This window comes from Engystomops pustulosus, chromosome 6, assembly GCF_040894005.1.
Source record: "Engystomops pustulosus chromosome 6, aEngPut4.maternal, whole genome shotgun sequence".
In the NCBI taxonomy this organism is placed as follows: domain Eukaryota; kingdom Metazoa; phylum Chordata; class Amphibia; order Anura; family Leptodactylidae; genus Engystomops; species Engystomops pustulosus.
The window spans coordinates 19,703,158-19,726,775 of NC_092416.1; the positions used below are offsets into that span (position 1 = coordinate 19,703,158).

The following is a 23,618-nucleotide window of genomic DNA, read 5'->3' on the forward strand; positions in this document are numbered from 1 at the left end:
CTTTCACCGCGATCACCTCCGGCAATGCTGCCGTGATCCGTTGCCATGACAGCATCGGGCCTCACGAAGGCCCGAAGCTGTCTCGTTTTAACCTATTCATTACAATGTGCTATCAGCACATTGTAATGAATGAGGAGTAAAATCCCCATATACTGCCATATTGCAGTATGGCAGTATATGGTAGGATCGATCAGACAACCTAGGGTTAAAGTACCCTAGGGAGTCTGAAAAATAGTTAAAGTAAAAGTAAAAAAAAGTTTAAAAAAAAAAAATTATATTAAAAAAACCTAAAAATTCAAATCACCCCCCTTTCCCTAGAACTGATATTAATATTAATAAACAGTAAAAATCATAAACACATTAGGTATCACCGCGTCCGAAAATGTCCGATCTATCAAAATATAATAACGGTTTTTCACTGCGTTTAACCCCGTAACGGAAAATAGCGTCCAAAGTCAAAAATGACATTTTTTTGCCATTTTGGAAAATATAAAAAAATTAATAAAAAGTGATCAAAAGGTAGCACAGTCCTAACAATGATAGCAATGAAAACGCCATCAAAAGTCGCAAAAAATGACACCACCCACAGCTTCGTACACCAAAGTATGAAAAAGTTATTAGCGCCAGAAGATGACAAAATCAAAAAAAAAATTTTTGTACAGGAGGTTTTAATTTTTTTAAATGTATGAAAACATTATAAAACCTGTACAAATGTGGTATCCCTGTGATCGTAGCAACCCAAAGAATAGAGTAGACCTGTCATTTGGGGCACACAGTGAAAGCTGTAAAATCCAAGCCCGCAAGAAAACGTCGCAAATGTGTTTTTTCACCATTTTCACTGCATTTGGAATTTTTTTCCCGCTTCCCAGTACGCGCCATGGAACATTAAATACCGTCACTACGAAGTGCAATTTGTTACGCAGAAAATAAGCCATAACAGAGCTCTTTATGTGGAAAAATAAAAAAGTTATAGATTTTTGAAGGTGGGGTGTGAAAAATGGAAGTGAAAAAACTAAAAAAGGCCAAGTCGTTAAGGGGTTAATGACTTCTTCTTCACTATTCATGAAGAAGGGGATCTATCCAACCCAACATCCCCAAACAATGGTATTCTCAAGTGTACCACACAAGCCTCCACCAATTAATTGTCTGCTTTAGAACTAAACCTCAACCCTGTAAAATGTGAAACTTCTTTTATTCCCTACCCCACAGCACACAGGAACCAAACAAAAACATCAGCAATACCCAAAAGAAAGGGAGGAAACGTGGTCGAAGAGGAGGAAAAAAGTCCAGAAACAATGGTAATAAATCCAATTATAGAGACAACTTTCTAGAAACTTTTTTGGAACTAGTCCCAAATGACTTTTGAAGTATTATGCCACCAAACTTTAAAAAACAAAAACCTTACCCAAAAAGATAAAGAAACCCTAAACAACCTGAAGAAAATTCAAAACTTGGTCATGTGGTCAGCCTACAAAGTTGACGAGATGTTACAGTGCTACAAGACAGAAGTGATTACCTTAAAGTAGAATACAAAATTATATTGGATAAAAAAATTGTACAATTAAAAAAAAAACACCCATCAAAAGAAAAAAAATCAGTCAAATCAGCTTCCGGCCAGAGAATATTGAATCTGACGATCCTCAAGTGGTCTCTTTTTGCCATCTGCCAATGAGTCATAAAAGTCTACAAGATCCCCCAGGAGGCCCCATCATCTCCGGGATTTACTCTTTTTCTTCCAATTTACCCAACTATGTGGACATAATCCTTCAAGAATACGTCCAATCGCTGCCATCCTACCTTAATACAGGAAATTACCACTTATTAAATGGAAACCCACTTACCATTTTTTCACCTCAGATGTAAGTGAACTCTACTCCAACATTCAATATCAACATATCCGAGAAGCAGTTACTTCTTCCACTTTAACCGACAGCCAAGAATAATTTCATATAAATTCAACCACCTCAAGATTGTCGTGGCACATCCACAATAAAATGTAAGTTTTCTATTTTCCATGCATGGAAAACAATGTAGGTGGAAAACACTGTGAATAGAGATGAGCGAGTATACTCGTCCGAGTATACTGCTCGGTCGAGTATTAGCATACTCGGACCGGCTCGTTACTCGGACGAGTATCTCGCCGGCTCGAGATCGAGCAGTAAATTAATAAAATAAATTGAATAAAAGTATTTTTATTGTAAAAAAAAAAATATTACACATGTTTGCAGATGTTTTACTTGTAAGAACACATTGAAATAACACTATTCTTCACTTTCCAGGTGTTCGCGCATGTCTCCCGCTAAGTTCGGAGATGTGCACGAACATCTGGAATGTGAAGAATATTGTTCTTTCAATGTGTTCTGCACTTAAATGCTCCTGTATTCACTGTTTTTAATGTTTTAATTCTATTCTTCACTTTGCAGCTGTGCGCGCGTATCTCCGAACCTATCGGGAGACACGTGCGCACACCTGCAATGTGAAGAATAGAATTAAAACATTAAAAACAGTGAATACAGGAGCATTTAAGTGCAGAACACATTGAAAGAACAATATTCTTCACATTCCAGATGTTCGTGCACATCTCCTAACTTAGCGGGAGACACGCGCGCACACCTGCAAAGTGAAGAATAGTGTTATTTCAATGTGTTCTTACAAGTAAAACATCTGCAAACATCTGAAAATTTTTTTTTTTGCACTGTTCTTTTACTGTTCAGTTTTATTAAAAAAATGCTCGGGTCTCCCATTGACTTCAATGGGGTTTGTTATTCGAGACGAGCACTCGAGCATCTGGAAAAGTTCGTCTCGAATAACGAGCACCCGAGCATTTTAGTGCTCGCTCATCTCTAACTGTGAATTGTTTTTTTTAACACATGGGAAATAAAGATCTTTGATTCTATTGTGGATGTGCCACGACAATCATGACTTTGTTGAATTTTTTTTGTTGCTGGACGCCAATGTGCACTACAATATGATGGTTTCCGCTTCTCCAGCAGAGCCCGGGTATAACAGACTAATATTATCTTTTTTAGAAAAAATGTTTGCGTCTCCACGCTTTATTCTAAGCCACAATGTTTTCACCTTTGAAGGGAAATATTACAAACAACTACGGCCTACAGAGATGGGAACACGCTTTATACCAACTTATGTAAACCCATAAATGGGCGCCTTTGAAGCCATCTACATCAAGGAAGGAACCCCCTTCAAAAACTCCATCGAGTATTATCAAAGATAAGATACATTGATGATCTGTTCCTTACAGTAGATGGAAGCAAAACGGAGGCAGAAAACTTTGTGCAACATCTAATCCAAAACGATCGCAACATGTCTTTCTCCCCTACTATCTCTGAGAAAGAAATTGAATTGAAATCTAGGTACGGTATCCTATTTATCTGTTCAGGATTGGCTATGTACTTTTTGGTCACCAGTGATTGATTTTATGGGTTGTTTTTATTGCAGTGATTATATGTGTGTTATTTTGTCTAATAAAATTCTTTGCATTTCATACAATGGTATTTTTGCATATACTTTGTGTACTTTTTTGTACAAGGCCTGTATATAGGTATATATAGTTAGTGTTTGTAGCAGTCCTTGCTTTTTCATAAACCTTCCTGGATAATTGGTATTAAATTGAAATCTAGACCTGGTCCTGGTCAAACCAATGGAGAAAACCCATTTCAAAAAAGTTGATACCAATAGTTCCATCCATTTCAAAAGTGCAGACTATCAACCTCGTCTTACCAATATAACCTGTAACCGATCCCATGGAGTATGCAAAAGCTGTGCAAGAGTGGAAGATTTTAGGGACCAATCAAAAGTTCTTACAGAACACTTCAAACAAAAAGGCTAGCCTCCTAAACTGCTAGAAGAAGCCTCAAAAAGAGCCAACACACTCTCACGGGAAAGTGCGGCTAAACCACAAAGAGATTCAAAGATGAAAATTAAAAAAAACGAAAAAATTGTAATTACATCGCATATCTTAGCCAAACATAGACACAGTGGGGGGTATGTATCATTTTTTTGCAACTTTTTAAATCTGGCTGAAGCAGCCTTCTGTATCTTTCTAAATTTGGCATTCTGATAAATTTCTGTTTTTTTTTTTATGTCTCTGATTTGCAGGATTTGGGATTTTTTGCAACTTCCTAGGTGCGTGTATGGATCAACGCATGAGGTCAGTTGTGCTTAATTTTGCACCTGAAAAGTCTCTAATTTGCTCTACAAAAAGTTACAAAACAAAAAAAACATCTGTCTTGGAAAGATACATTTAGGAACACTGAACAGACACACCCACCGGCAGATGTCTTAAGACCGTGGAATAGTCACAAAAAAGCACCGGGAAAGTCCCAATTTCTTTAAAAAAAAACCAGCAAAAAGTAGAGAAAGAAAAAGAAGATCAAAATAAAGATACAGGTCCCTTGCTGCCTATCAAGTTAATTTCATTATACGTCCCATATCATTATGTAATAGGACTTTCTCTGATCCAGATTCATTTTACATCTCTCCCTCCTCCTTATCATCAGCTCAATAGTCAGAAGAGACCTAAACATTCAGCACCACCTGTGGACAGCAGCCTCACGGATAGCGCATGTATGAACTGCACCCTCTACAGTCCACAGAGCGGCACCTGTGCTCATACTGCACCTGTGCACTGAAGGAGTAGGAGTTACCTCCCCCTGCACTTCCCCCTGCACCTGCTCCTGCATCTCCCCCAGCCCCTGTACCTCCCCCTGCACCTCCTCCTGCACCTGCACCTCCCACTGCACCTCCCTCTTCACCGCCCCCTGCACCTCCCCCCTCACCTGCCCCTATCACATTCCATTCATGTGATATTGAAATAAAAGTTGATAAGTAAAGTTTTTACCCCAAAAGTATAAATTATATAATACAATAAATAATGTATTTTACTATACTCATTCATTTGTTTATGTATCCATCTACACAGTGATTAATGAACTTCTCTAAATGAACTGTGATACATTTATTCATTTTTCCCTCATGTAACAAGTTTTTAACTGGTAAATTGAAATAATTTTGAGACATTTCTTGGCATTATAATATATTCCTCTGGGGAGATTCATCAAAAGTGTCTGAGAACAGAATTATTCTAGCTACCCGTGGCAACCAATCAGAGCCCAACTTTTATTTTCTGACAGCTGTCTATAAAACAAAAGCTGAGCTCTGATTGGTTGGCATGAGCAACTAGAAATGTTCTGCTCTCAAAGCTTCTGATAAATCTCTCCCTTCAGATCTATGCCAACACTGCCACCTAGTGTGTTCTTGTGGTATAGAAACTAATGTGTACATTGGTAACGCCTGTGTATGTGCACGTTGGGGCTTATTCATGAAGGGTCCGTGGATTGCATTTCCGTCGGGTTTTGCGACATTTTCGGGGATTGCGCCACTGGGACAGGTATTTAAAAGCGTATTTTGACGCACGCGATCAGATTTTGCCGCAGCAGCACCCCGGCTTTCATGTGACAGAAATGGGGGGGGGCGGGGTGCGTCGGACTGATTCGGACTAAGCTCGGGTTTTAACTTTAAAATTGGGTCGCATCCAATGCACTTACATGCACCAGGAAGAACTCCAGGGACCTGAGCGGGGAAGTGACACATGCAGGATATCGATCTAAATGAATTGCGGAACAGGGCATTATACACAGACAATGCACTTTCGGGAACTCTGAGGGACCGGGTAAGTAAATGTGACCCAATGGGGCAGATTTACTTACCCGGTCCATTCGCGATCCAGCGGCGCGTTCTCTGCGGTGGATTTGGGTCTTCTGGCGATTCACTAAGGCAGTTCCTCCGACGTCCACCAGGTGGCGCTGCTGCGCTGAAGTCTGCCGAGACCCGCCGGAGTGCATGAGCCTATACTTGGTGAAGGTAAGCGCGTGTCCCGCGACACTTTTTTTTTAATGCGGCGGTTTTTCCGAATCCATCAGGTATCAGCAGCTGTGGGTTTTCAGTATGTTTGGGCCTTGATGACAGATCCTGATATACAACCAATTGGTCTAAGATCACAAAATACAGTTATTTCTAGCGCTGATGTAATGTATGACGGATTCTCAATTCTGAAACACTGTGGAAATCTTCAGAACTTGACCTTTATTTTCTTCTATTGAGCTTGAGACCGATGTGGCCTTCAATCACAAAGATGTAGTTACCTATTATCTGCATATAAACATCTCTGGGCCGTCCTGGGACAATAAACCGGCAGCCAAGTGACAAACATGGCGGCCAAGTCATTGGAGCAAGTCTAAAGCAACCAATTAAATAAATCTATTTACAAATTATACAGGACAACATGACCCCATGGAAGACAAGGGAATGCAAAGACAATAGACAGCAGTGAGTGCTGATAGCAATGGAAAAAACTTGTTTGTGTTCAAGTTAGAAGATGAAGACATCGGCAGGTTTTGAAGATGTTGTTTAAGCAAAAATCAAATTAATACTTTAGAAATAATAAAAAAGGGGTTGGTCTTGTCAAGCAACAAGTGACATGTTCAGCCCAACCCAAGGTTTTGGCTTTAGTATTGGCTTCTTCCGGGCCAAGTCTTGGATCTATACTGACCAAGTAATGAAGCCGGTTGACCACCCCTATGATCCGCCACATTTGGAAGCATTAGATTTTCTGTATATCAGCGGCTGCCCACAGAATCGTAATGCAAACCTGGTTGGGCCCAGAAACTCCCTCCCACTGTTTAAAAACTGGGTCTTGCTTCCTAATAAGAAAGAACTAGGTTAAATCACCACTCTAGCCATGAATAAATGAGTGTTTTAGCTCAGCAACTTGGTATCTTGAACAGGCATTATCTAATAGGTCAAGTTAGCTTCCCATCACCTGCCCACTGCCTGGGATGCGGCTATCCTTCTTCTCGTGCCCTGCTAATCTGGAATGCCTTCCCTTTGTCAGGACAAGTCAGGTCTCCATGTCCATTGTCTCCCCTTTGCTTACCCTTCAACCTTGGTGGCAAGGTGGCCTTAATTAGCGAAGTCTCTGTAAAGAGAACTCTTACTTCCTGCCTCTAAGGTTTTGGTCTGGAGACATGTCCAGTCCAGCTCCTTTACCCTCAGTTTCCGTGGAGGTGAGTTTTGGGGTCATTACCTTATTGGATACTGCCCTCCAGCCCAGACTCTAAATAAGGGAGGTTGTGCTTTTCATCAGTGTGTCACAGCACACCTTGGCATAGCTCCCAACCGTCCCGATTTTGCCGGGACTTTCCCGCTTTTCATACCCCTGCCCCGCGTCCCGGGCAGCTATGATATTGTCACGAATTTTCCCCCCAGGTCCCGCTTTGTCCCGGCGCTGTGTCCGCATAGTAAATACTTTGAAAGTCTGAACTCACAGTACAGAATGGCTTCTACAGACATCGGGAGGGAATCCTTTTCAGAGAAGTGTCGGGCTTAGCGCAGAGCAGGGAGCACGTCATCAGCTTCAGATCTGTCCATATATGGTCGCTACATCTCCTAGGGTTCCCCAGAGCAGACATCGGGAGGGAATCCTTTTCAGAGAAGTGTCGGGCTTAGCGCAGAGCAGGGAGCACGTCATCAGCTTCAGATCTGTCCATATATGGTCACTGCATCTCCTAGGGTTCCCCAGAGCAGACATCGGGCAGGGAATCCTTTTCAGAGAAGTGTCGGCTCAGCCGGAGAGCAGGGACCACTTCATCAGGTCAGATCTCTATCTGTCCATATATGGTCTCCAGGGCTTCCCCAGACAAAAGCTCTTTATATAATTAAATTAAATAAAGTTTTGCCCAGGCTGAGATTCGAACCTGGGACCCTGTGCACTGCAGACAGGAGCTTAACTAACTGAGCTATAAGCCCAGTGATACAGAGCTGAGGATTTCTGGTAACTAAGAAGTGTTATCTGCCATTTACACTGTGACACAGACTAATGCACTGATATATAGAGAGGGATCTTCTCAGAGATTATTATTGTAATTATTCAGACTATTATTATTATTATTATAAATTTTATTATTATGGAGATGATTATTAATAATGGTAAAAATAATAATAATCATCTCAATAATAATAATAATAATAATAATAATCTCAATAATTACAATAATCTGAGAAGATCCCTCCCTATATACCAAGGCAGTATATAGTTCTTAGTTACCAAAATTCTCCACTTGTTAATCACAGAGGTTATAGCTCAGTGGGTTGGGGCACTGTGTTATTATTGTACATGGACACTGCAGGTTCTGGGTTCAAATCCCAATGAGGATAATTTATTTTTTTTTTTTAAATTATGATTTTTATTATTTTTAATATGGTTAAAATTTGGGGCGTGGCCAGGGAGTGATTGGGGGTGTGGCTTAGGGGGATCGCCGCGGCACACTACGCGTGCCGCCATTTTGTCCCTCTTTCCTTTTCCCAAATGTTGGGAGGTATGCCTTGGCATTCATGGTTCCACCCCGAATAGTCCTACCCCTATAACCTCTGCAGCAATACTGGCAGCTCTCATACATCTCTGGATATGATGCTCAGAGGGGACACTCAACTGCTTTGGTCGACCATGATGAGTCCTGTTCTTAGTGGAATCTGTCTTATTAAACCAATGCATGGTCTTAGTCACCTTTCAGGTTGTTGGGAATCTTCCTATAGCTTAGGTCATTTTTATGTAGAGCAAACATTAGAGAGGAGCCAATGCTAAACTTCTAATGACCAGTAGGAGAGAGTGCAAGAGTGATAAAAACAAATGTAACCCATCTGCTTCACCTTCACACCAGACCTTGTAGCATTGATGGGTCATGTGTAGCGATAACAAAGTTGCCACAGTTATAAATACTTCTGCCGATTTTGCCGAACTCGAATCTTGACGGGTCTGCTCATGACTAGCCACCCACCCAGGAAGGGGAAATGGCTGATTGGGGATAATTTGGCTATTGTCAATTAGTGGTGTAGTCCCTTTGCCAATGCTTTGGCCATTAATGTGTACACTATTATACAAGCTGCACACTGACTATACATTATATCCATGTTACAAATCAGTTTCCAAAAATCTGAGGGTTGTAATCACAATGGTTATTTAGTGCACAGCATGTAGGACAGGTATCATAGTGCACAGCATGTAGGACAGGTATCATAGTGCACAGCATGTAGGACAGGTATCATAGTGCACAGCATGTAGGACTGGTATCATAGTGCACAGCATGTAGGACAGGTATCATAGTGCACAGCATGTAGGACAGGTATCATAGTGCACAGCATGTAGGACAGGGATCATAGTGCACAGCATGTAGGGCAAGTATCATAGTGCACAGCATGTAGGACAGGTATCATAGCGCACAGCATGTAGGACAGGTATCATAGTGCACAGCATGTAGGACAAGTATCATAGTGCACAGCATGTAGGACAAGTATAGTGCACAGCATGTAGGACAGGTATCATAGTGCAAAGCAAGTAGGACAGGTATCATAGTGCACAGCATGTAGGACAAGTATCATAGTGCACAGCATGTAGGACAGGTATCATAGTGCACAGCATGTAGGACAGGTATCATAGCGCACAGCATGTAGGACAGGTATCATAGTGCACAGCATGTAGGACAGGTATCATAGTGCACAGCATGTAGGACAGGTATCATAGTGCACAGCATGTAGGACAGGTATCATAGTGCACAGCATGTAGGACAAGTATCATAGTGCACAGCATGTAGGACAGGTATCATAGTGCACAGCATGTAGGACAGGTATCATAGTGCACAGCATGTAGGACATGTATCATAGTGCACAGCATGTAGGACAGGTATCATAGTGCACAGCATGTAGGACAGGTATCATAGTGCACAGCATGTAGGACAGGTATCATAGTGCACAGCATATAGGACAGGTGTCATAGTGCACAGCATGTAGGACAAGTATCATAGTGCACAGCATGTAAGACAGGTATCATAGTGCACAGCATGTAGGACAGGTATCATAGCGCACAGCATGTAAGACAGGTATCATAGTGCACAGCATGTAGGACAGGTATCATAGTGCACAGCATGTAGGACAGGTATCATAGCGCACAGCATGTAGGACAGGTATCATAGTGCACAGCATGTAGGACAGGCATCATAGTGCACAGCATGTAGGACAGGTATCATAGTGCACAGCATGTAGGACAGGTATCATAGTGCACAGCATGTAGGACAAGTATCATAGTGCACAGCATGTAGGACAGGTATCATAGTGCACAGCATGTAGGACAGGTATCATAGTGCACAGCATGTAGGACAGGTATCATAGTGCACAGCATATAGGACAGGTGTCATAGTGCACAGCATGTAGGACAAGTATCATAGTGCACAGCATGTAGGACAGGTATCATAGCGCACAGCATGTAGGACAGGTATCATAGTGCACAGCATGTAGGACTGGTATCATAGTGCACAGCATGTAGGACAGGTATCATAGTGCACAGCATGTAGGACAGGTATCATAGTGCACAGCATGTAGGACAGGGATCATAGTGCACAGCATGTAGGACAGGTATCATAGTGCACAGCATGTAGGACAGGTATCATAGTGCACAGCATGTAGGACAGGTACAAAGTGCACAGCATGTAGGACAGGTATCATAGTGCACAGCATGTAGGACAGGTATCATAGTGCACAGCATGTAGGGCAGGTATCATAGTGCACAGCATATAGGACAGGTGTCATAGTGCACAGCATGTAGGACAAGTATCATAGTGCACAGCATGTAGGACAGGTATCATAGTGCACAGCATGTAGGACAGGTATCATAGTGCACAGCATGTAGGACAGGTATCATAGTGCACAGCATATAGGACAGGTGTCATAGTGCACAGCATGTAGGACAAGTATCATAGTGCACAGCATGTAAGACAGGTATCATAGCGCACAGCATGTAGGACAGGTATCATAGTGCACAGCATGTAGGACTGGTATCATAGTGCACAGCATGTAGGACAGGTATCATAGTGCACAGCATGTAGGACAGGTATCATAGTGCACAGCATGTAGGACAGGGATCATAGTGCACAGCATGTAGGACAGGTATCATAGTGCACAGCATGTAGGACAGGTATCATAGTGCACAGCATGTAGGACAGGTACAAAGTGCACAGCATGTAGGACAGGTATCATAGTGCACAGCATGTAGGACAGGTATCATAGTGCACAGCATGTAGGACAGGTATCATAGTGCACAGCATGTAGGACAGGTATCATAGTGCACAGCCTGTAGGGCAGGTATCATAGCGCACAGCATGTAGGACAGGTATCATAGTGCACAGCATGTAGGACAGGTATCATAGTGCACAGCCTGTAGGACAGGTATCATAGTGCACAGCATGTAGGACAGGTATCATAGCGCACAGCATGTAGGACAGGTATCATAGTGCACAGCATGTAGGACAGGTATCATAGTGCACAGCATGTAGGACAGGTATCATAGTGCACAGCATGTAGGACAGGTATCATAGTACATATCATGTAGGACAGGTATCATAGTGCACAGCATGTAGTACAGGTATCATACTGCACAGCATGTAGGACAGGTATCATAGTGCACAGCATGTAGGACAGGTATCATAGTGCACAGCATGTAGGACAGGTATCATAGTGCACAGCATGTAGGACAGGTATCATAGTGCACAGCATGTAGTACAGGTATCATACTGCACAGCATGTAGGACAGGTATCATAGTGCACAGCATGCAGGACAGGTATCATAGTGCACAGCATGTAGGACAGGTACCATAGTGCACAGCATGTAGGACAGGTATCATAGTGCACAGCATGTAGGACAGGTATCATAGTGCACAGCACGTAGGACTGGTATCATAGTGCACAGCATGTAGGACAGGTATCATACTGCACAGCATGTAGGACAGGTATCATAGTGCACAGCATGTAGGACAGGTATCATAGTGCACAGCATGGAGGACAGGTATCATAGTGCACAGCATGTAGGACAGGTATCATAGTGCACAGCATGTAGGACAGGTATCATAGTGCACAGCATGTAGGACAGGTATCATAGTGCACAGCATGTAGGACAGGTATCATAGTGCACAGCATGTAGGACTGGTATCATAGTGCACAGCATGTAGGACATGTATCATAGTGCACTGCATGTAGGACATGTATCATAGTGCACAGCATGTAGGACAGGTATCATAGTGCACAGCATGTAGGACAGGTATCATAGTGCACAGCATGTAGGACAGGGATCATAGTGCACAGCATGTAGGACAGGTATCATAGTGCACAGCATGTAGGACAGGTATCATAGTGCACAGCATGTAGGACAGGTACAAAGTGCACAGCATGTAGGACAGGTATCATAGTGCACAGCATGTAGGACAGGTATCATAGTGCACAGCATGTAGGACAGGTATCATAGTGCACAGCATATAGGACAGGTGTCATAGTGCACAGCATGTAGGACAAGTATCATAGTGCACAGCATGTAGGACAGGTATCATAGTGCACAGCATGTAGGACAGGTATCATAGTGCACAGCATGTAGGACAGGTATCATAGTGCACAGCATATAGGACAGGTGTCATAGTGCACAGCATGTAGGACAAGTATCATAGTGCACAGCATGTAAGACAGGTATCATAGCGCACAGCATGTAGGACAGGTATCATAGTGCACAGCATGTAGGACAGGTATCATAGTGCACAGCATGTAGGACAGGTATCATAGTGCACAGCATGTAGGACAGGTATCATAGTGCACAGCATGTAGGACAGGTATCATAGTGCACAGCATGTAGGACTGGTATCATAGTGCACAGCATGTAGGACAGGTATCATAGTGCACAGCATGTAGGACAGGTATCATAGTGCACAGCATGTAGGACAGGGATCATAGTGCACAGCATGTAGGACAGGTATCATAGTGCACAGCATGTAGGACAGGTATCATAGTGCACAGCATGTAGGACAGGTACAAAGTGCACAGCATGTAGGACAGGTATCATAGTGCACAGCATGTAGGACAGGTATCATAGTGCACAGCATGTAGGACAGGTATCATAGTGCACAGCCTGTAGGGCAGGTATCATAGCGCACAGCATGTAGGACAGGTATCATAGTGCACAGCATGTAGGACAGGTATCATAGTGCACAGCCTGTAGGACAGGTATCATAGTGCACAGCATGTAGGACAGGTATCATAGCGCACAGCATGTAGGACAGGTATCATAGTGCACAGCATGTAGGACAGGTATCATAGTGCACAGCATGTAGGACAGGTATCATAGTGCACAGCATGTAGGACAGGTATCATAGTACATATCATGTAGGACAGGTATCATAGTGCACAGCATGTAGTACAGGTATCATACTGCACAGCATGTAGGACAGGTATCATAGTGCACAGCATGTAGGACAGGTATCATAGTGCACAGCATGTAGGACAGGTATCATAGTACATATCATGTAGGACAGGTATCATAGTGCACAGCATGTAGTACAGGAATCATACTGCACAGCATGTAGGACAGGTATCATAGTGCACAGCATGCAGGACAGGTATCATAGTGCACAGCATGTAGGACAGGTACCATAGTGCACAGCATGTAGGACAGGTATCATAGTGCACAGCATGTAGGACAGGTATCATAGTGCACAGCACGTAGGACTGGTATCATAGTGCACAGCATGTAGGACAGGTATCATACTGCACAGCATGTAGGACAGGTATCATAGTGCACAGCATGTAGGACAGGTATCATAGTGCACAGCATGGAGGACAGGTATCATAGTGCACAGCATGTAGGACAGGTATCATAGTGCACAGCATGTAGGACAGGTATCATAGTGCACAGCATGTAGGACAGGTATCATAGTGCACAGCATGTAGGACAGGTATCATAGTGCACAGCATGTAGGACAGGGATCATAGGGCACAGCATGTAGGACAGGTATCATAGTGCACAGCATGTAGGACAGGGATCATAGTGCACAGCATGTAGGACAGGTATCATAGTGCACAGCATGTAGGACAGGTATCATAGTGCACAGCATGTAGGACAGGTATCCTAGTACACAGCATGTAGGACAGGTATCATAGTGCACAGCATGTAGGACAGATATCATAGTGCACAGCATGTAGGACAGGTATCATAGTGCACAGCATGTAGGACAGGTATCATAGTGCACAGCATGTAGGACAGGTATCATAGTGCACAGCATGTAGGACAGATATCATAGTGCACAGCATGTAGGACAGGTATCATAGTGCACAGCATGTAGGACAGTTATGATAGCACAGCAGGTTGGACTGATATCAAATATTGCACAGCAGGTAGGGCAGTTAAAATCAAGGCAAAACTCTGGAGCACATATCTTAGTTTAATGACTTTAAATTAGAAAGAAGCAAAGAATGAAAAAGAAAAGAAGGAATGAACAATAAAGAATAGACATCAGAACATAAAACAAACAAGAAAAATAGAAAGAAAGAAAAAGAGTGTAAGCAAAGTAAATCTTACTCTGGTTGGCAAAGGGCCATTTTGAACTACAGTCCCTTCATCAAGTCTTGTGTAACAGGTCCTACTCGGCAGGGTAACATACGTCCCGTAGGGATCCGGTGACATAACCGGCTCTGCATTACAGCTTCCACGTAGGATCAGGTGATCGGAGGACTACGGTGTAGCAATAACCAGCTCCATGTGATCTGCAGAAACCAATGACGATTATGGGCCGGTATGTAACCCGGATGGGTCGGATGTGTCTTATACAGACCCGACTCTCTCTGATTCCGGCTGCTATGCTGTTAGGAAGTTATTTAATCAGTCTTTATATTGAGAACATATAGTATGTGATGCCCATAATGTCCGTTTTATGTTTGAATAACTTTATTTTTTGTGTACGCAGTGTGACATGGCCCTTTGCCGACCTCCGGTGTGTCCAGCTTTTGACCCTTACACCTCCGTTTGTATGCACTGAAATCAAATCCACATGGTTTTCTAGATCTCTGCTTGCTTTCATTCTGTATAAAGCTTAAGTGGATAGAAATCTGCCCCTGGTCATGTGATGTCACACAGGTGCACGGCTCGTTAGTATGGCAGAGAGTAATCAGAGCTGTGTGAAATAACGAGCCGTGCACCTGTGTGACATCACATGACCAGGGACAGATTTCTATCCACTAAAAGTAAAAATTGAAGCTTTCTACAGCAGGACAGCAAGCAGAGATCTAGAAAACCGTGAGGAATTACTTTAGAAAATATATTGGAAAATTGGATAACTTTTACTTACATAAACCGTATCAATTATTTGCTGGAAGTGGACAAACCCTTTAAGTGGAATGAGCTATTTATCAGCCTGTGGCAGAGCTATATTATGATACATGAGTAGCTGATGTGTCAATCCGGTGCTCACTTACCATTTTGGACAATTTTCCCTCAGGATGCATTTAAAACCAGGACCAATGACATATCCCGGCTTCACACATTTACATCCATAAGCACAAGAGTCGGTACACTGCAGATTCTTAAATGGACAATAGTCCGAGCAGCGAACACATGATAAATCATCATCTACTTCAGGGCAAAATTTGTCTGTAAAATGGAAATGATAAAGGTGACACAATATGGAATGGGCAGCATAGTGGCTCAGTGGTTAGCACTATAGCCTTGCTTATTTACAAACTCTCCTAAGACAGAAAAAAACCTCACTGGTCAGGCCTAAAACTTAACCTTTATTAATGTTTGACTAATAAAATCTCCATTACTTAATTTCTCTCCAAAACATTGTTAAAAATTGCTTGTTGGGACTGCTACTGTTCCATATAACAATGTACTTTTCGGGAGAGTAAATCTCTCCTCAAGACAGTGTATTCTATTAGTGGATCTCTGCAGTGATTTACACCAGTAGTTAACCTCAAACAAGACCCTTAAAACACACACATGAATTCCCCCGACATGTTTCGCTGGAGCATCGGCATCATCAGGGGATCGGGGCTACTGAGGCACTACAGCCTTGCAGCGCTGGGGACCTGGGTTCAAGTCGAATGGTCAACATCTGCAAAGAGTTTGTATGTTCTCTCCATGTTTTTGTGGGTTTCCTCCGGGTCCTCCAGTTTCCTCCCACACTCCAAAACATACTGGTAGGTTGTTTAGATTGTGAGCCCCATTGGGGACAGGGACTAATTTGGCAACTTCTGTGCAGCGCTACGTAATCTGTGCGCCCTATATAAATAAAGGAATTATTATTACTAATTAATTATTACTTCTATACTTATATGTAATGTGGAGGCAATGGAGAGACTATAATTCCTACATCAATACAAGTGCAAGTGATAGCAAAAAAAATTTTTTAGAAACCTTTAAAGATAAATGTGCTGAATATAAAAAATAGAATAAATGTATGATTTCAATGTACTCACCGTTATATCGTATAGAGACTGAAAAGTCAAAGGTCATAACTAAGAGAAAATACAAAGAGCTTATGCATTGTCATACGTCATGTGTGTTCAACAATAAAAAAAATAATATTTGAAAATTATTGTTAATTCTGCTATTACTAATAATAATAATCATAATTCTGTTCATAATCCAAATAATAAATATCTTATTTAACAAAAAAAGTATTCATAAATAATCACACAAAACTAATACAGGCGGTCCCCTACTTAAGAACACCCGACTTACATACGACCCCTAGTTACAAACGGACCTCTGGATATTGGTAATTTATTGTACTTTAGTCCTAGACTACAATAATCAGCTGTAACAGTTATCACAGGTGTCTGCAATGAAGCTTTAGTCTTAATATTGATTCTTATGACAACCCAACATTTTTAAAATCCAATTGTCACAGAGACCAAAAAAGTTCTGGCTGGGATTACAATGATAAAATATACAGTTCCGACTTACATACAAACTCAACTTAAGAACAAACCTACAGACCCTATCTTGTATGTAACCCGGGGACTACCTGTACCTGAAAACAGTATGAGAGTCTTCATGGCTTCCATCGCTCCTGGAATGATGGAGTCTTCCTCATCAGCTGTCTGTGCCCTGGAGACTTTATACCTCGGGTCTTCAGACCAGGGACCAATCAGAGACTTTTGAGGAAGTTTAGGAAACTTCTGCCAGGATTTCCATGGGAGCAGCCGCTCAGTTACACAATAGAACAATAGGAGCAGTTATAGTCTGAGATCTATTGGCTAATACAGAAAATCTATGTTCTGTTCCTTACTGCGTTAAAATGAAGAATATAAACAGCAGGTGGTGAAGAGTTTATAGCAGAACTGAATCTCTGGGGCTTTACAATGTCCATTAGTAGTGGATTATATTATAGATGGTTTGGGTGGTAGCCCGGGGCCCAAGGTTTCTATGGGGCCATGGCCACCCACCAGATTTGATACTGAGAAGAACCTTCACTCATTAAATTTTTGTACATTTGTTCTTGCTCTAAATACACATGTACACAAGAACTGAAGGTCCTCCAAAGGTCCTGAAACCATTTTGACAGCAGGAGGACACATCCTCCATCCCCAACAAGCTGATTCTAGCACCAGATGTGAGAAGTGATTCCAGATATCTCTTATTATTATAATTATAGAATATTAGAATATTATTGAATATATCAGGCATGCATCAGGGGCCCACATTATAGTGGTATGAGAGAGGGCCCACATTATGGGGGTTATAAAAGGGGGACCACAATTTGTATATATGAGAGGGGGCTTCAATACACGGGAGAGATGAAAGGGGACACAATACTAGGAAGGGATTAGAAGCCGCAATATGAGGGGGAGATGAGAGGCCACACTATTAGGGGGAGATGAGAGGTTACAATTTTAGGGGGAGATGAGGACCCCAATATGAAGGGGGGTTGAGAGGACACCATATGAGAGGGAGATGAGGGGCCACAATATTAGAGGGAGATGAGGGGCCACATTTGGGGGGGGGTGAGAGGTTACAATATAAGGGGAATATCAGAGGTCACAATATGAGGGAATCCCAAAATATTAGGGGGAGATGAGAGGAGGCTACTATATGAAGGGGAGATGAGGGACCACATTATGAGGAGGAAATGAGAGAACACAATATAAGGGGGAGATGAAAGGTCACTAGATCAGGGGGAGAAGAGAGGGGGCAACAATATGAGAAGGAGATGAGAGACCACAATATACGGGGTAGGTAAAAGTTAACCTAAGAAGTCCAGCTTGATATAGTTCTCTTTGGACATGCTTTTGAGGTCAATCACTTGGCAATAGAGTCTAATTTCATGGGTTTGCCATACGCTATTGGATCTTGTGGATGGACATTTCCTCTGTGATTGTTCTGTGAAATAATAATGAGCAATGCACCATGAGCGTTGTCTTGCAGGAGCTGTATACAGATCTATGGTAGATATGGAATCTGTATTCTGCACGAAAACGGTGATATCCACATATGAGGCCACATCGCAGTCTCTGTTCTTTACTGATTGGACTGAGATCAATGTCCAACCAACTAAAATAAACAAGGCCAAAATCTGCGCATCCATCTCCTGGCAGTACATAGACAGTCACCCATGTGACAAAGGTGTCAGCCAAGTCGTATAAGTAAGCAACTAAATAACTCTACCCCGTGATAAAGGGCGATGTGATCCCATAAAAAACAATGGAGACAATGGAGTATCCAACCTCCATAATAAGGAGTGGTTGTAGGAAACCATTTCTCTAAAACCTTGTTAATATGTAACTTAGAATATTAAAAAAAGTTTTATAAAAATATTGCTTCTCATATAAACTATCTTTGCTTGAAAGTTTATCTCTATTTAAAGGGAACTTGTCATCAGAGAGGTCATTTTTACCTGAGTACAGTCTCCAATAGCCCCAGGCATTTCATTTCCAGCCTTTGTCAGCATTATAAATAATCCCAATGCTTTTAATTGATTATTTCCTATGATCTGGCTCCCTGCCAGCAGTGTGCGGTGAGTCCCAGGGAAGAGGTAGTTCAGATTAATCTCCTTCTCATCCCCTCCTAACTCATGACCCTCCCTCAGCTTCTCCCCTGCTCCCCATGCCATCTATTGTAAAGTATTTGATTAAAAAGCACTGGATTTATTCAAACTGCTGACAAAAGCATTTTTGAAATTGAAAATAAAAAACTATTTTGCATAAAGCTCATCCACATCACCACAAATCCCAAATATGGCTGTGCTGGATGAGAAGGACACTGAAGCGATGCTTGGTCCCCTTTCAAGTTCTGGAAAATATGGAATAGTCTGCGCCAGCTCAGCAAAAGTAAAAGCATCAACAATATATTAAAAAAACCTGTATTTTACTATAAAATACTATAACATGTTGTTATAACATTAATTGTAATATTAATTAATTGTTGATGTGTTTGCTTTTTCTTAGCTGGTGCAGACTATTCCATTTTTTTTTATATTTTTGCAATGAGCATGCCATATGCCAGTGATGGCGAACCTATGGCACGTGTGCCAGAGGTGGCACTCAGAGCCCTCTCTGTGGGCACCCAGGTCCTCAGCATAGAGTTCATAAGACAGGACACATGGCCTCCTCCTGTAGTCCCGGGCCACATAGGACATTGAGGACTATTTTAAAGCAACACATCCTTGTCTGCCTGGGACTGCAGGAGGAGTGAGAAGATGTGGACAGAGCTGGATTATAATTTGATCTCCTGCCACGGGCCCTGCAATTCTTCTTGTACAGGGGACCCTGGAGGGAGACTACATTAATAGTATGAATTTCTCCTTTCTACTGTATTGATGTCTTCAGGATGCCAATACGATGAAAGCTTTGACAAAGCAGTAAGCAATAAGTTATTGCTTAAATTGCTGCATTGGCACTTTGAAATAAATAAGTTGTTTTTTGTTGTCTTTTGGGCACTCGCTCTATAAAAGGTTCGCCATATGTTATTGGAACCTGTCTTCAGGTAAAAATGCCCAGACTGATCACGGGTTCCCTTTAAGTGCAAGCAACAAACCAGATACAATCCATGAAGAAGTTTGGTGCTTGTTGTGGTTGAAAACGTCCCTACTAAAGAACAATCTGAGGAACATTATTGGACTGGTTAGTTGGTTGTTGCTGTTCGGAAACATTTGTTTTTCCTGTCAATCAGACACGATTTCTCCACTTTATCTATAGAGGACACCATGGTGGGGGGATGTTGCTCCGGGATATGATGTTACCCCTGCTCCCCTGTGCCAGACAGGTGTGGCATCTATCCGAGGCTCAAGCCTCTTGATAAATCTGTTGGCGGTTTCTGGAAGTGGTGTAAGGGTGGGGGGGGGGGGATAGGTGCAATTCCTGGCTATACGCCATCACTGTCCTGTATGGCTAATGCCCTCAATCTACCCTTACCTTTTTAATGGAGTGGGGTGGAGGTAAATAGGGGTGTGGTAAGGGGTGAACCTAAAATCTACGCTTCCTGAGGCGAGCTATAGAATGGTGCCGGACTCCATCTCAAGCAGTAGAAATATATCAGTTTGTTGTACTCAATGCAGTGTCTTACACCCTTATTCACATTGGGTGTGATGAGACACTATGTTTAAGGGTACATTCACATTTTATGTCATTACACAACCTTTGGGGGACATATATACGGCCGCCATATATATCCCCCCATAGGCCGGTGCACGGAACAGTATGGAGCAGTATGGTACGGCAAACCTGCGGGACCGTACCGCTCCATAAGTGGAGAAAAGATAGGACATGTTCTATCTTTCCCCTTTTTATGGCACTGTGCGCCATGTATCTCATTGGAGAGGGGCGGGGGCGAGCAGTGCTTACCCCCTCCTCCTCTCCCGTGCCCCGACATGTACCTCCTGGGCTCACATTAGTGTGAATGTAGCCTAAGTGTTAGGGCCTGCTTTATAGCAGGTGACTACACCCCTGATGCTGCCCATATCTTGCTGCAGGTTGTGCTGTCTGAGGTGTGTGGCTCATATGGCGACATGGCTGGTGCACCCCTAGGTGCAGTCCACAACTATGTTTTATCAATTTATCCCTTAACTGTTAGAAAGTATTCAGATAAATATGTACAGTATCTAAGTATTTGATACAAAGTAGCTCCTAGGATTTGCTAGTTAAAAAACAGATACTCGGTAAGACCATCAAAAGATTTGGCAAATTCGGTCAAATAAAACAAGCCTCCAATGGTACGTTTTTATTTTATTCATCCATAGCTCTAAGAGTAAATCATCATGGAGATCCCTTGTTTAGAGGTTTCTTGCTTCCTACGTACGATGTCTCTTTACAACCTGTGAATAGATACATTTTTACAATGTTACACAAGACATTTATATGTAGCAGTATTCATGAAAACTGGTGGTGAAATTAAGAAGAAATCTAAGATGTGATCAAAAATGAGTGGGTTCAAAACTTAAGTTTAGGTTCAGGGTGCCCCCTAACCAATCACAGTCATGGCTTGTAGCTAGGGGTGTCAATTTGTTGGATTGGCTGCTTGACTGCCAATCCAGCAATATGTTGGGGTCACGTGATATGCACCCGATCTGCTCATCTCTAGATGTGATCTCCAAGCTGTCACTACATGCAGCCCCCGGGTTACGTACAAGTTAGGTTTCATAGGTTTGTTCTTAAGTTGAATTTGTAACTGTATATTTTGTAGATCCAGACAAAAAAAAATTTCTCCCCCAATGACAACTGGAGTTTCAAAATTGTTTGCTGTAATAAGACCAAGGATTATCAATAAAGCTTCATTACAGACACCTTACAGCTGATCATTGCAGTCTGGGACTATAGTAACATCCAGACACTTCACCAGAGGTCACTTGCAGAGGGGTCCGTCTGTAACTGGGGGTCGTCTGTAAGTCAGGTGCCTATAAGTAGGGGACCACCTTTATGAGCAAAAGCCCTCAGTCTGCATTCATTAGGAGTGGTAGTTTTGCCACAACAAGGCAAAGTTCCCTTCAGGAAGGCCGGTGCTGTATCTGTAACCTAAATTGAGCCCAATTGACATCAGACATCATTTATAACTAAAGCTTTTATGGTTTATGTTTGCAAGAACATGAGCAGCGTTCCAAATGATGATGAAAATATCAATAATAAGTGACAGCAATGTTTCCGAAGCGCCCTGTATAGACTGCGCCCATCCTTGCCGTTTTGTTTGTACGCAGTTCATCACTCATACACATTTATACACTGTTACACACAAATACACATACACATACACACCTCACATATACACACCTACAGTGCCATATACAAACATACAGCTTACATACACACATAAGATACTGTATTTATACACACAATACACCATATACACATACAGCATATACACATCACAGATACACACACATAAAGAATATATATATACCACAACGTGCAGCGACATATGTGAATAATGGTGCATATTCTTCATTCTTTAGGGTCATGTCGGATGACAGGGCTCACTTACACTGTGGGCCTCATAGCGTCTGCTATGGCTTCTACCCCTGGAGTTACGCCCCTGTCCATGGAGGCTGCTGTGATTTCATGTGGACAGATACATGCATGGGGTACAGTTTGCTATTGTTAAGAAGCTAAAGGACCTGAGATTATGTCAATCTGGTCACATGACATGAACTGTGTCCAGTATGAAGCCATAAGGCATGGGGAGGAGTAGATGGTAGGGGCTGGCTGAGCAGGACACACCCCAATGATGCCAGGTAATATAAGATAAAAGGGGAATTATGTGGATGTTATTAAAACAGTTTTTAGCTAAAAGAAGGTAGTCAGGTAGTTACTAGGGCTCTGTAGGAACCTGTCACTGGCTGTATATGTGCAAATGTGGTGACAGGTTCCCTTTAAGGTAAATGTGATGGTAGGTGGCTAAAACATGCTAAACTCTGAACTATTTTATCCTTAAATAATTTGTATTAAACTAAAACTACAACTTAAACTAAACTACTATCTTTATCATCCTGCTATATATTATGATGCACGAGCGGCTGACGTGTAGATCCACTGCTGACTTACCATTTTGGACAGTGTTCCTTCAGGATGCACCTATAACCAGGACCAATGACATATCCCGGTTGTGCACACTTACATCCTTTAGTACACCCTAGGGTACAAGCCACGTTCTTTTTTTGACAGTAAGATGAACAGCCAGAACAATCAGACCATTCAGCTCGTTCAGGGCAAGCTAAAAACAATAAGAGGGTGACATATTACCTTCTTGGAAATAGGAAAAAAACGTAACTTTTATTATGGTTACGGCAGAAAATTAGGACATACAATCAGAGGCTTTTCTGTTTGACAACTACTGAAACCCTTCACCATATGGATACTGATCATGTAGGATAGTGATCACTCACAGATACAGATAATAGGCAGTAAGATGGCTTTTTCTAGCACAAGTATCGAATCTGATCCTATCCCCCTCTATATCACCTTTGAACTCATTGGGGGTCATTTACTAAGGGCCCGATTCGCGTTTACCCGACGTGTTACCCGAATATTTCCGTTTTGCACCGATTGTACCTGAATTGCCCCGGGTTTTTGGCGCACGCGATCGGAATTTGGCGCATCGGCGCCGGCATGCGCGCGACGGAAATCGGGGGGCGTGGCCGAACGAAAACCCGACGTATTTGGAAAAACCGCCGCATTTAAAAAAAAAATTGTGTCGCGAAAATTTCACTCACCTTCATCCTGGGTAGGCCGGTGTATTTCGAGGCATTCCA

The 23,618-nt window shown here is 42.3% G+C and overlaps 1 protein-coding gene and 1 long non-coding RNA gene across 2 annotated transcripts in view; both read right to left on the reverse strand.

Annotated features, from left to right (window-relative positions):
- LOC140065563 (SCO-spondin-like) overlaps positions 1 to 14,581 on the reverse strand; it is a 29,747-nt gene extending 15,166 nt beyond the window's left edge. Inside the window, exon 1 of the mRNA XM_072113155.1 lies at positions 14,462 to 14,581. Within this exon, the coding sequence (XP_071969256.1) occupies positions 14,462 to 14,566 (105 nt within the window). The 5' untranslated portion in view covers positions 14,567 to 14,581. The remainder of the gene's footprint in view (positions 1 to 14,461) is intronic.
- Positions 14,582 to 15,699: 1,118 nt separating this feature from the next.
- On the reverse strand, positions 15,700 to 16,983 carry LOC140065564 (uncharacterized). Its single transcript, XR_011847953.1, has 3 exons — positions 16,914 to 16,983; positions 16,357 to 16,395; positions 15,700 to 16,159 (listed from the first exon to the last, which is right to left on the reverse strand). It is a non-coding gene; the product is annotated as an uncharacterized lncRNA (long non-coding RNA).
- Between the last annotated feature and the right edge of the window lie 6,635 nt (positions 16,984 to 23,618).